At 49.9% G+C, this 11,544-nt stretch overlaps 1 protein-coding gene across 1 annotated transcript; it reads right to left on the bottom strand.

Annotated features, from left to right (window-relative positions):
- Positions 1-3,184: 3,184 nt before the first annotated feature.
- KCNJ14 (potassium inwardly-rectifying channel, subfamily J, member 14) lies at positions 3,185-6,452 on the bottom strand. Its single transcript, XM_006897333.1, is given in 2 exon segments — positions 3,185-3,766; positions 5,745-6,452. Coding segments are annotated over 2 exon segments (1,290 nt in total).
- Positions 6,453-11,544: the final 5,092 nt, after the last annotated feature.

Raw genomic sequence — 11,544 nt, forward strand, 5'->3', positions numbered from 1 at the left:
GCTATGAGTCGCAAGCGACTCGACGGCACATAACAAACAAAACAGGAGAGTAGGATTTTCCAGAGTGTCATCCTTATGGGAGCAGACAGCTTTATTTATTTTCCTCTTTTGGGTGTGGTTGGTGGGTTAAAACTACTGACATTTTGGTTAGCAGCCAAAGACTTGAACCATAAAGCCTTCAGAGATGCCTCGGAGGCGCGACTGGGCAAAGGCTAAGCTCCGCCCCCAATTTAAGCCCTGGTCCCTCAAACCCTCCCCTCTACTCAGCATCTTCCTTGGACGTCTCTCTTGTGTTTGGGGGTTTGGGTTTGTTTGTTTGGTTGGTTTTTTTTCTTAAATTTAAAAAAAAAATGTTATTATTTTATGTGTGTGTACCGTCAAATCAGATCTGACCGGTACAAGAGGAGATTGCCCCTTCTTCTCCTGCAGAGCATCTGGTGGGATTGCAGTGCAGTTTCTTGCCACTAGGCCACCTGGACGTCTCTCTTGTAAGACTATTTCTGCTCCTAAAACAACTCCCCTTTCCTCAACGTGTTCAGCCTCTAACCCTTTATGCTTCTCTGAGTCCTTTCACTCTGGTTCCTCCCTCCTCACCTTCCCTTTCTTGGGCTCCTACTTCCTCTCCAGAATCCTTTTCTATCAAGGTCCCTCCTCTTCCTCAGCCTCTTTCCCACTCCTGCCCCAGATGAGCGGGTGCTGAGGACAATATGACGCCCCTGGGCGCCCCTGTTGAGATGCGGAGTCCTCACTAGAAGTTGTGCTCATCCCTCTCCCCAGATTGGGCAGGAGGGACAGATTCGGGGCCAGGACCTGGTTAAGCTGATGGATTAGACATGGAGCCACTTAATCTCCTCAGTGACCTCTAGGAGGGGCCCAGCCCTGCCCTCCCTGAGAAGATCCAGGTGGTGGTGGCTGCCCTGCCCCCCCTCCTTCCAAACAGCACCTTCTCCGTCCCTCAGCCCCTCTGAACACCCTTCCTTGTCATGCTGGGGACCATGGCCCCCATTGCCTGCAGTCCTGACCCCAGACACTCAGAGCTGGGAGAGAAGCCAGCTAATTAATCCCATCCGGTCAATTACGTGGGGATTCTGAAGGATAAAGGGGAAGTGGGGACACTGGAAGGGGGGGATCTGGATGGAGACAGGATTTGGGCAGGCTCATGTCCGCCCCGCTGGCACGGGCTCCCTCTGTGGCTGGCTCCCAGCCTGTGGGGTACTTAGGTAGATGAGAACTTGGGCCAGGGGCCAGTGCTGAGGACCCACGTCCTAGAAACATCCCAGACATCCCCACCGGAACACCCAGTTCTTCAATCTGCAGGACAACTCCTGCCCTGGATCCAGGAAGAGAGAAGATGATCTAGCGCTTGGCCAGGGCTTCACTACCCATTGCGCATCCTGTGAATCAGACACCTAATTCAGAGCCAGCTTCCATAAGCCTCCCCCTCCCTGGCCACCCTGGAGGACCAAGGACAGCTGAGAAAGTCCCAGGAGCCCACCTCCACCCCACCTTCATGAAGGTGGACATTCACCCCACTGGGTGGGCACTTAAGAGATATTCAAGTTCCAATGCCCCTTTTTACAGATAGGGTGACTGATAAGGAGAGAGGAGTGAGTTTCCCAAGGTCACATGGTAAATTAGGGCAGAGCTGAGCTCTGGAGCAAAGCTTGCCGGTTTCCTGTCAAGGACTTGTTCCACTGAGCTCAAGCTCAATTTCTAACTCTAATACAGAAACCGAGAAGGAAAAATAGATAGATATCTGTATTTATATATATATTATATATATATATATGATACATAGATGTATACCATCTTTAAGAAACAAATACGCATAACTAGGTGTGGGATTCCAGAGCGTTCTAGACTCACCAATCTTGGGCCTACCCCTCCTCAAGTCCACTAACTAACCCTGTTGCTTCCAGGGTCTTATCTGGGCCCCAAGCTTCTCGGGCAGCCCAGAAATGCTGCTGCTCCACTCTGACTCCACCTCCTGGACCGGCCAAGCAATCCACGTGGAGGTGATCTGGACTCCCAAGCTTTGGTGGTGGACAACTCTGGATCCCGGGAGCCTTGGTTCCTTTTGGCATTACAGAACCACAAAAGACATTGGTCCCATCAGTCCATAATCCAGGATCATGGAGACGCTCAACCCCATTGGGCAAAATGGAACCGGTAAACCTCGGACACCTAGAACCGCCAGTCTCTCCTGGGCTCTGTGAGCAATCTAGACTGCACAGAATCCTAATTCCTTTGGGTATTCTAGAATGGCACTTGATTTTCTTCTTCACCTTCCTGTGGATCCTTCAGAAGCACTGACTCGCCTCTCGGTTGGATGTTCAACCATCAGTGGTCCGGAGTTATCTAACATCAGGAACTCCCAACCAGTCACGTCGGTCTCTCTAGACCCACAGACTCCCCACCACTTTGTGCATTCTAGAAACAGAAACTCTTTTTTAATTTTTTTTTAAAAGTGGTTCGACTCTCGAGGTCACACCTGGTTCTAGAATCACCAGTGCTCGCCTCTGCGGACAATCTGGACTCGTAGGATCTCGACTCTGGGCTCTTTTGGAATCAGAGGGTCTTTCCTTGCTTTGCAGCTTTGAACGGTCAAGTTAACCTGTCAACATGTCCTTGGTGCAACAAGAACAGTTTGGTTATTTGTGGTATTCCGTCACCTGGAGTGATCAACAACCAATGTTTTGCTATTCAGCCGGGTGAATCTAGGAACAGTTGGCCAGTCCCTTAAAGGGTCACCCAACTCGGACCTACAAGCTTGGTCTGCTGCTGCTTAAGAATTGACATCTGCTCCTCTCGAGATGGTGTTGACCATCAATTGTTGACCCAGTAATACCAATCACCCAAAATCAGCCACACAGAGGAACCTAGAATCACCAGTCCTTGCCTCTTGGGTGACCCAGGATTCTGGATCCCTCAGCTCTGGCGAGGCTCGGGAATGAGACTCTTACAGGAAGGTCTGCAGGAAGGACGATGATGAAATGCAGAGGACTTAAGGTTCAGGATGACCCTGGTGGGTCTACCACGTGGGGCAGGGCCTGCCCAGATAATACTTTACTCTGTGGGCCTGTTCGCCTCGGGAAAACACCTGCCCCATCCGTCTTATTTCACAGCCTCTGGGAATGAGGCACAGATGGGCGCCACCAGCTCAACTCATGGAGACAGGGTCAGGTCAAGGTGTAGGTGTCAAGACTCAGGGGCTGGTGGTCTCATCTTCTGCCTCCGCCCCTTCCCCCTCCTTGGCCTCCTCCTCCTCCTCCTCTTCCTCCTGGCAGCAGCTCAAAGCAAGTTCATTTTCATAACAAAATGCAGCCAGAGACCCAGGGAAGCTGAGCTTGGGGCTATGGGACTCCCGCTCTGCCCGTTCGTCCAGCTCCTTGGCGCTGCAGACAGGTGTCCCCGGGACCTCATATGTGCGGTGGAAGTGACGATAGTCGACCTCATACTGGGAGCCACGCTGGAAGAGGACCGGCTCAAAACGGTGACCCCAGAGCAGCTCACCAGGGAGGTAGGACGAGCGGCACTGCGTGGTCATGGCCGTGGCCTCCACCATGCCCTCAAGAATGACCACCAGCTCAAAGTCAGCCCGGGCCAACTCCGCACGGCCAAACTCATAGAGGGGGCTGGCGGAGTCGATCTCGTGCACGATGGTGATGGGAGACACAAGGAAGATGCGGTCAGTACCGCCATCGAAGCCAACGTCCACGTCCTGGTGGTCCAGTGGGATATATTCACCCTCCGGGGTCACACGGGGCTGCAGGGAAAGAAAGGCAGAGGTTAAAGACAGTGAGCAGGGAGGTCAGAGGAAGAGACAAAGGGAGAGGAAGGGACTGAAATGTAGAGTGGAGAGAGCATAGACAGCGTGTGTGTGTGTGTGTGTGTATAAACAGAGACACTGAGAAAGGTATAGAAACACACATACAGAGACAGACAGAACCCAGAGAGAGGTGCACAGAGACCCAGGGAGAGAAGAGACAGAGGCCCAGAGAAAAGGACAGAGACCCAGAGAGAGAGGGCGAGAGACCCAGAGAGAGAGAGAGAGAACCAGAGAGAGAGGGATAGAGACCCAGAGAAAGAGAGGGTCAGGGCTGGTAGGGAAGATAGATACCAAGAGATAAAGCAAGAGGGACAGAGGCTCACAGGAGATTTGGTAACGGAAACCCAGAGAGAGAGGGAGAGACAGACAGACAGAGAGGCACATACACAGAGAGAAGAGGCTATAAGAGGCAGAGTGATACAGACATAAGGACACAGTAATAAACAAGACAAAGATGAAATCAAAGAGACAGGAATGATAAAGATGAAATCCAACAGGCAGTTGAAAAGAGAAAGGAAAATGGTTGTAAACACACAGTCAGAAAAAAAGAGAAATACTAGGACAAGACACACTTGGTCCAACCACTCCTTCCTTCTACAGTGTCTCAGGTCCTGTCTCAGCTACAAGTCCCTCTACCCCTGTGTGTATACATGTGTGTGTGGTAGGCTTCAGGGGGCTCAGGTTATGTCCAGTTTTGCTCCACCAATGCCTCTGGTTCTTCCATCCGCATCTCCTATGCCATGTCACTACCCTACAGATGGCTGGGAAAGCTAATGTGCCCTCCTGGTTCAGAAATATTGGTATCTCCAGCAGCCCATCAAGAAACACGGTGGTGGGGAAGACCACACACCCTTCCAGAGGTCTCTGCGAGGCCGCAGAGGCTTCTGGGAGCTGTAGCTCACAGCATCATCTCATCCTCTTCCCTTCCTCTCAAACCAGGGTTCTGAAGCATCTTTACTTGGTTAAAAGCAGCAGCTTCCTAGAAATTATAAGGAGTGATGACTGTTTGAGAAGTTGAACTACAATTTTCAGAGCTCAAAGGCTGAGCAAGTGAACCCTTTTCCAGGGGCAGATGGGACTTGTAGTTCTAACCTGACACTGTATGCGGCTAGTTGGAGAGCCTGGGCCACTGGTGCTCCAGGAAACTCCACTTCAGAAACAGAACTGTCCACACCTATCAGGCATGAGCTGCACCACATCAGACAACCTGTATCTCCCATAACCCCAAATGGGCCTGCCCTCAAGCATATGCCACTCTCTAGACCACTGTGTTACCTGGGAATCATGAACTTGAGTCTCTAAAAGGCCATCGGGCCCATACAATTACACTTGCTCATCTACCCCATCAGGGCACAGTGTCTGCCCCAGAGGCTTCTGGGATTATAATTCCATGCCTTTAAGAAAAGAGAAGTGGACCTCTCACACCTACATTTTCCATGACCCCATAGAGCCCATCATCGAGCCATTAAACCCAATCCTGTATATTCTGACAGTGACCTTGGAGGGCAGAGTTAGATGCGCTCCATAGGTCCTTCAAGTCTTTAAATCTTCACTAGACTGCCTTCTCTCTTTCCAGTGGAGTGGCTGGGTGGGTTTGAATTACTGTTCTTTCGGTTATCAGCTGAATACTTTAACCCCCATGCCGCCAGGGCTCTTAACCGGAATTCTTCATGTCCCCAAATCTGTTGGGAATGATAGTCCAGCGCTCCAGGAAAAGCATATGTACTGTTTATAGTTCCTATAACTGCTCGGAACCTTTCTCAGTCTACTAGGGTGCCCTGCCCCAGAGCCTGCTGGGAATTGTAGTCCACAGGCTCTCCAGGCCCTTTCCACACCCCACATGCTGAACTACAACTCCCACAATCCCTCTGTGCCAGCCCGGAAGGGTCCCGCGGGCGCACAGTTTGGGCGGTACCTGCAGCAGCTGGGCACGCACGTGGGCCTCGACGAGGTGGCTTCGGCGCAGGTTGCCCACGCGCCACATGAGGCAGAGGCGGTGGTCGCGCAGCGCCACGACGGCGTTCTCGCTGAAGACGAGCGTCTCGTTGCGCTTCTTGGGCTTGGCCATCTTGGCCATGACGGCGCCCACGACGAAGGCATCGAGCACGCAGCCCGCGATGCACTGCAGCACGACGGCGGCCACGGCGGCCGGGCACTCCTCGGTGACGCTGCGCACGCCGTAGCCGATGGACGTCTGCGTCTCCAGCGCGAAGAGGAAGGCGGCCAGGAAGCTGGCCACCTGCGAGAAGCAGGGCGCGGGCGGCGGCGGCGCGGCCAGGTCGCCGTGCAGCGAGGCGATGAGCCAGAAGGCCAGGCCGAAGAGCAGCCAGGAGGCGAGGAAGGAGCAGGAGAAGAGCAGGCACATCCAGCGCCAGCGCACGTCCACGCACGTGGTGAACAGGTCGCTCAGGTAGCGCGCGCCCTGGCCGCCCAGGTTCACGAAGCGCACGTTGCAGTGGCCGTCCTTCTTGACGAAGCGCCCGCGACGCCGGCCCGCCGGGGTCGCCGCCGGTGCCCACCCGTTGTGGCACAGCCCGGACCCGGCCGCCTCCTCATCGCCTGGCGGGCTGCTCCCCGATTCCAGGGCGCCGCTCAGGCGGCGCAGGGCCCTGGCCAGGCCCATTGGGCGGGGGGACCCCCTCCACTTGGCCTAGTTGGGGGTGGCCGCCCGGCGGGGGAACCTGCGGGGGCAGAAACAGGACAGAGGCATTAAGAGCCAGGGAGTGGGTGCAATCTGGTCGCGCCCACATTCAGCCTTGTGAGGCCTCCAAATAGGTGGCGCAGTGGGTCCATCGAGTAGGACGGATTCACAAGTTTTCAAAGCCTTCAATCTTTGCAGTGTCAGATTATCATATCATTCCTCCAGCCCCACATACTGGTTCAAACTCCCAAGTTTAGAACGAGCAGCTGAATGCACCGCTTTTAACTGCTTGGCAGGCAGAGCCCCTCAAGGGGAAGAATAAAACCAAACCCTTTTGCAGTGCAGCCGATTCCAGCCCCACAGGACCGAGAACTGCCCCAAAAGTTCCCTGAAACAGTAACCTCTATGACAGCCCACTGCCACCTCGTTCTTTAGACAAGCGTGCCCTTAAAAGAAGCATAGATGATGTCAGGATTCTCGCATACCAAAGCAGCAGTAATACATAGTCACTGCTGTCACTTGAGGCTGCAAGTCTTCACAGGCGCCCACCGCCTCCTCTCCTGGGGAGTGATTGTTGTTGTGTGCCCGCTGTTCACAACCAACCTATGTTATCTGATCCTCCCGCGGCTTTTCCGAGGCAGTTAATCACAAGGGAGGAGATTGTTCATCCTTCTCTCACGGAGTTGCAGGTGGGTTTGAACTGCGTGCCTTTGGGATTGCAGTGCAGCTTCTTGCCTCTGGGCCACCAGAGCCCCTTTGTGGAGTGACTAGTGGATATGATCTGCCAGCCTTTCAGTTAAGATCTGAACACAACCCAAGACCACGAGGGCTCTTTCCTGAAGAACCTGTTAAATGTCCTGGAGTTGACGCACAGGTGACAGGGCACAACTGCCATGGTACTGTTTACCAATCTGATTTCACGGACGCAGAGTTTCAGATTTTTGTGCCCAAGTGTCTCAGGTAGGATTTGAACTGCAAACATTTTCAGCTACTAGTCTGTTGCTTAACTGCACCATGCTCGTCTTCCTACCCTCCAAAAAACTCCAAAATGCCCTCCAGTTAATCTTAACTTTTCCTGACCCTGTAGAACAGAGAAGAGTTAGATGCCTCTTAGGTATTCCAAAGCTGTTTTACAGAGCAACTGGGGGATTCAAACCACCAACCTTTTATTAGTTAGCAACCAAGTGGTTTAGCCATTGCCCAACACAGGAGGCCTCAGTGACACAAAGGCAGGAGTAAAGCCACAGTTCAAGCATTCATTCATCCTGGTGCAGTTGACACAAAGCACTCAGCTCCTAACCCCAAGAGGTCAGAGGGTCATGTCCACCTAGAGGCACTGGGAAGAAAACCATGGTGATCTTTTTCCAAGAAATCCACCCACTGACAAACCCGTGGACTGCGCAGTTCTTCTGTGCCACAAATAGGGCCTCCTGTAAGTCAGAATAGATTTCACCGCAGTTGGTTAAGCACTTTACACGGTGGTCTAAGGGTAAAGAGTTGCATTGCCAACCCAAAGGCAGGCAGTTTGAATCCATCAGCGGCTCTAAGGAAGAAAGACGGGCAGTCTCCTCTCGTGGGACATCCAGCCTCTGAAAACTTGTTGGAGGGTCAGCTAGGAGTCAGTTCCAACTCAATGACAACTGAGTGTGTCTTATCAAGGAGGAAATGAAGTCATTGGAAGTTTAGGTAACTTGCCCAAGGGCACAGAGGGAGCATCAGATGTGAGGAAAGGAAGTCTAGCTGGAGGAGTCCTGCTGTAAATTCATCGGTGGTGTCTTGCAGCATGGCTAAATGAACTTAGACTCTGGGGACAGTGATAGTTCAAAACCAGGCTGGGAAAGAACAAACAAGAAGAGGGAAGGAAGAAGAAAAATAATTAGGAGCTCTGGTGGCCTGGTGGCAGGAAGTTGCACTGCAATCCCAGAGGAGCGTGGTTCGAATCCACCAGATGCTCTGCTGGAGAAGGAGGGACAATCTCCTCCACCAATCAGATCCAACTTGACAATATATACACACACACACACAAATAATAAAAGGGAAAAAGATCAATTAGAGAACAATTGGAAATGTTTCAAAAACAATATCAAACATATGTATGAGAACAGTCTGGAACAAGGGGTGCATTGTGGGCTGGGCAGGGGAAGAGAAGGGATAAAATGTACAACAATGAATTTAAAAAAAAAAGCCTTATCAAGAAAGTGAAAACTCGCAGAAAGGGAGAGATAGCTGGAAATCATATATCTGATAAGAGTCTTAATAGCTCAAAGATATTACAGATAATTAGAAGAGCAGGTAACCCAATTTCGTAATGGGCAGAGGTCTTGAATAGAGAGAGATCTCTTCAAAGATGCTATGTAAAATAGCCACAAGCACTTGAAAAGGTGTTTAGTATAACTGACCTAGCCCATTGCCCACAAGTCAATCCTGATTCCTAGTGACCTTCTCTCTGATTTCCAAGGCTGTAAATCTTAAAGGGAAGAGAGACGATCTCATCCCTCTCCCACAGAGTGGCTGCTGGCATCAAACCCACAATCTTCCCATTAGTGACCCAGTCATGAGGCAGTACTCCCACCAGGCTTCTTTTTATTAATCCTTGGGGAGTACAAGTCAAAACCACGATGAGATCTGACCTTATCCCCCACTGCGATGACCGTGATAAACACCACCAAACAGCTTTATTCATAATAATAAAAAGGTAGAAACCATCCAGATGTGCGTTAACTGATGGGAGGCTGTACTGGGGTCTGTTTGTGCGTGTGTGGAGGGGAGTGGGACAGTGCCAGGCAGAGGGCCAGAGATGACCCTCAGGCTTGAAGGCATTAACCATCCAGCAGCAGCACAGTGGCCTTCCCAAGGTAGAGTCCACCTGAGTGACGTGGAGAGGGCACAGTTCTCAGGATCTTAATTTGATGACATGCCATTTAAAATGGGAAGGAGCAGCGGTAAACATTGACTAGTAATCAGGAGGCAGAAGGTATGAAGTGTGCATCAAGCAAAGGTGGAAGTGATCAAACATGGAACGCCCGAGATCAATGTCCCAGGCATTAGTAACCTGAAATAGACTGGCAGGCCATAATGAATCAGAAAAATGAATTGTTTACTATGATGGGAAATGCCAAAAGAAAGATTTCAAGATCTGTTCTAAAGTGCTGCACAGTCAGGGATGGGATTAATAGCCATACAACTGCAAGGAATATCCGTAAATACAACTAACAAGTTAATGCAACTCAGTCACTCATGCCCACTGGGTAGGCAGCAGACCCTCTGAAGTTTCCCAGGCTGCAAGGGAGGACACTGCTCTTCCTTCTCCCAGAAACAGCCGGTGGATTTGAACCACCAGAGGGGCATGGCCTTTGGGTTCCCAGCTTAGCTCAGGATGTGCTGACATAATTGGTAATCACTGGTGACTGGAAGGTGAAAGTTGGAAACAAGGACCATTGATTGGAAAATAGGATCTTGTTAATGGACACAGTGCTGGAGATGTCGTGATAGAATTTTGCAAGGGCCATTGTTTATGTACCGCATAGATCTTTTACTGAGCAACGTGAAAAACCAGTTATCCACATGGGCCACATGGATGGGACACACGTGGATCAAATCTCTGTGGAGAGATGATGGGAAAGCTCATGATCAGAACAAGGCGAGGGAGCAGCTGCAGAACAGACCATCAAGTCCCTCACATGCAAGTTCATACTGAAAGAAAATGTAATCTAGAAGACTTTTAAATATGACCTTGAGTATATCCCATCTGAACTTCAAGGCCATCTTAAGAATGGATTTAATGCATTAAAATTCTAGTAACTGAAGACCAGATGCGTGGTGGAATGACACCAAGGACATCATACTTGAAGAAAGCAAAAACTCATTTAAAAGAAATGACCAAAATATCAGAAGAGATTCTGAGACTCACCACTGAACAGAGAGTAAATAAAGCAAGTAGAAGAAATTATGATGTAAACGAGCCAAACAGTATTCCAAAGGACAGCTTAAGGAGACAAAGCCGTATAATAAAACTATATACAGACCCAGAGTAAGAGAACTCATGAGGAAAAAGAAAAACAACAAACATGGCTTGAGCTGAAAGAACAGAAGGAGAAAAAATATTCAAGCTTTGAGATGCAATATTGAAGGATTCTATGGGCAACAATTTGAATGGTGCAGAAAGTCTCAAAAGAACATGAAAGGAATACACAGTCACCAGACACCCCCCAAAAAATTGGTTGATGCTCAGGCATTTCAGGAAGTCGCATACACTCAGGAACAGATGGTTCTGGAGGAAGAAATCCAAGCTGCGCTGAAGGGATTGGCAAGAAACAAGTCTCCAGAAACTGATAGAATACCAATTGAGGTATTTTCAATAAACGGATGTAGAGTTGGAAGCACTCACTCATCAGTGCCAAGAAATTTGGACGACATCTACCTGGGTAACCAACTGGCAGAGATCCCTGTTTGTTCCCCTTCCAAGGAAAAGTGATCCAACAGAATGCGTACATTATTTCACAGTATTATTAATACCATATGCAAGTAAAATTCTGAAGATAATTTAAAAACAACGGTAGCAGGATAGCCAGGAAACTGCCAGAAATTCAGACCTCATTCCAAAGAGAATACATTGAAGGATATTGCTGAGGTAAGATGGATCTTGGCTGGAAGCAGAGAATACCAAAAAAGATGTTTACCTAAGCTTTACTGACTTTGCAAAGGCATTCAACTGTGTGGATCATAACAAATTGATGGATAATGTCACAAAGAATGGGAATTCCAAATCACTTAAATGTGCACATATAGAACTTGAGTCTAGACCAAGAGGCAGTTGTCTAAACAGAACAAGGGGCCACTAAATAATTTGAAGTTAGGAAGGGTGTATGGCAGGGTTAAACCCTTTTCTCCGTTCCTCTTCTATCTGTATGCTGAGCAAATCATTCGAGAAGCTGGACTATTAAGAAGAATGACATCAGGATTGGAGGGTAGACTCATTAACAACCTGCATTATGCAGATGACATAATCTTGCTTACAGAAAGTGCAAAAGATTTGTTAACACCAAAGATCAAAGCCTACAGCCTTGAATGCAGG

This window comes from Elephantulus edwardii, unplaced genomic scaffold (assembly GCF_000299155.1).
Source record: "Elephantulus edwardii isolate Elephantulus edwardi_28Jun2011 unplaced genomic scaffold, EleEdw1.0 scaffold00208, whole genome shotgun sequence".
In the NCBI taxonomy this organism is placed as follows: Eukaryota; Metazoa; Chordata; class Mammalia; order Macroscelidea; family Macroscelididae; genus Elephantulus; species Elephantulus edwardii.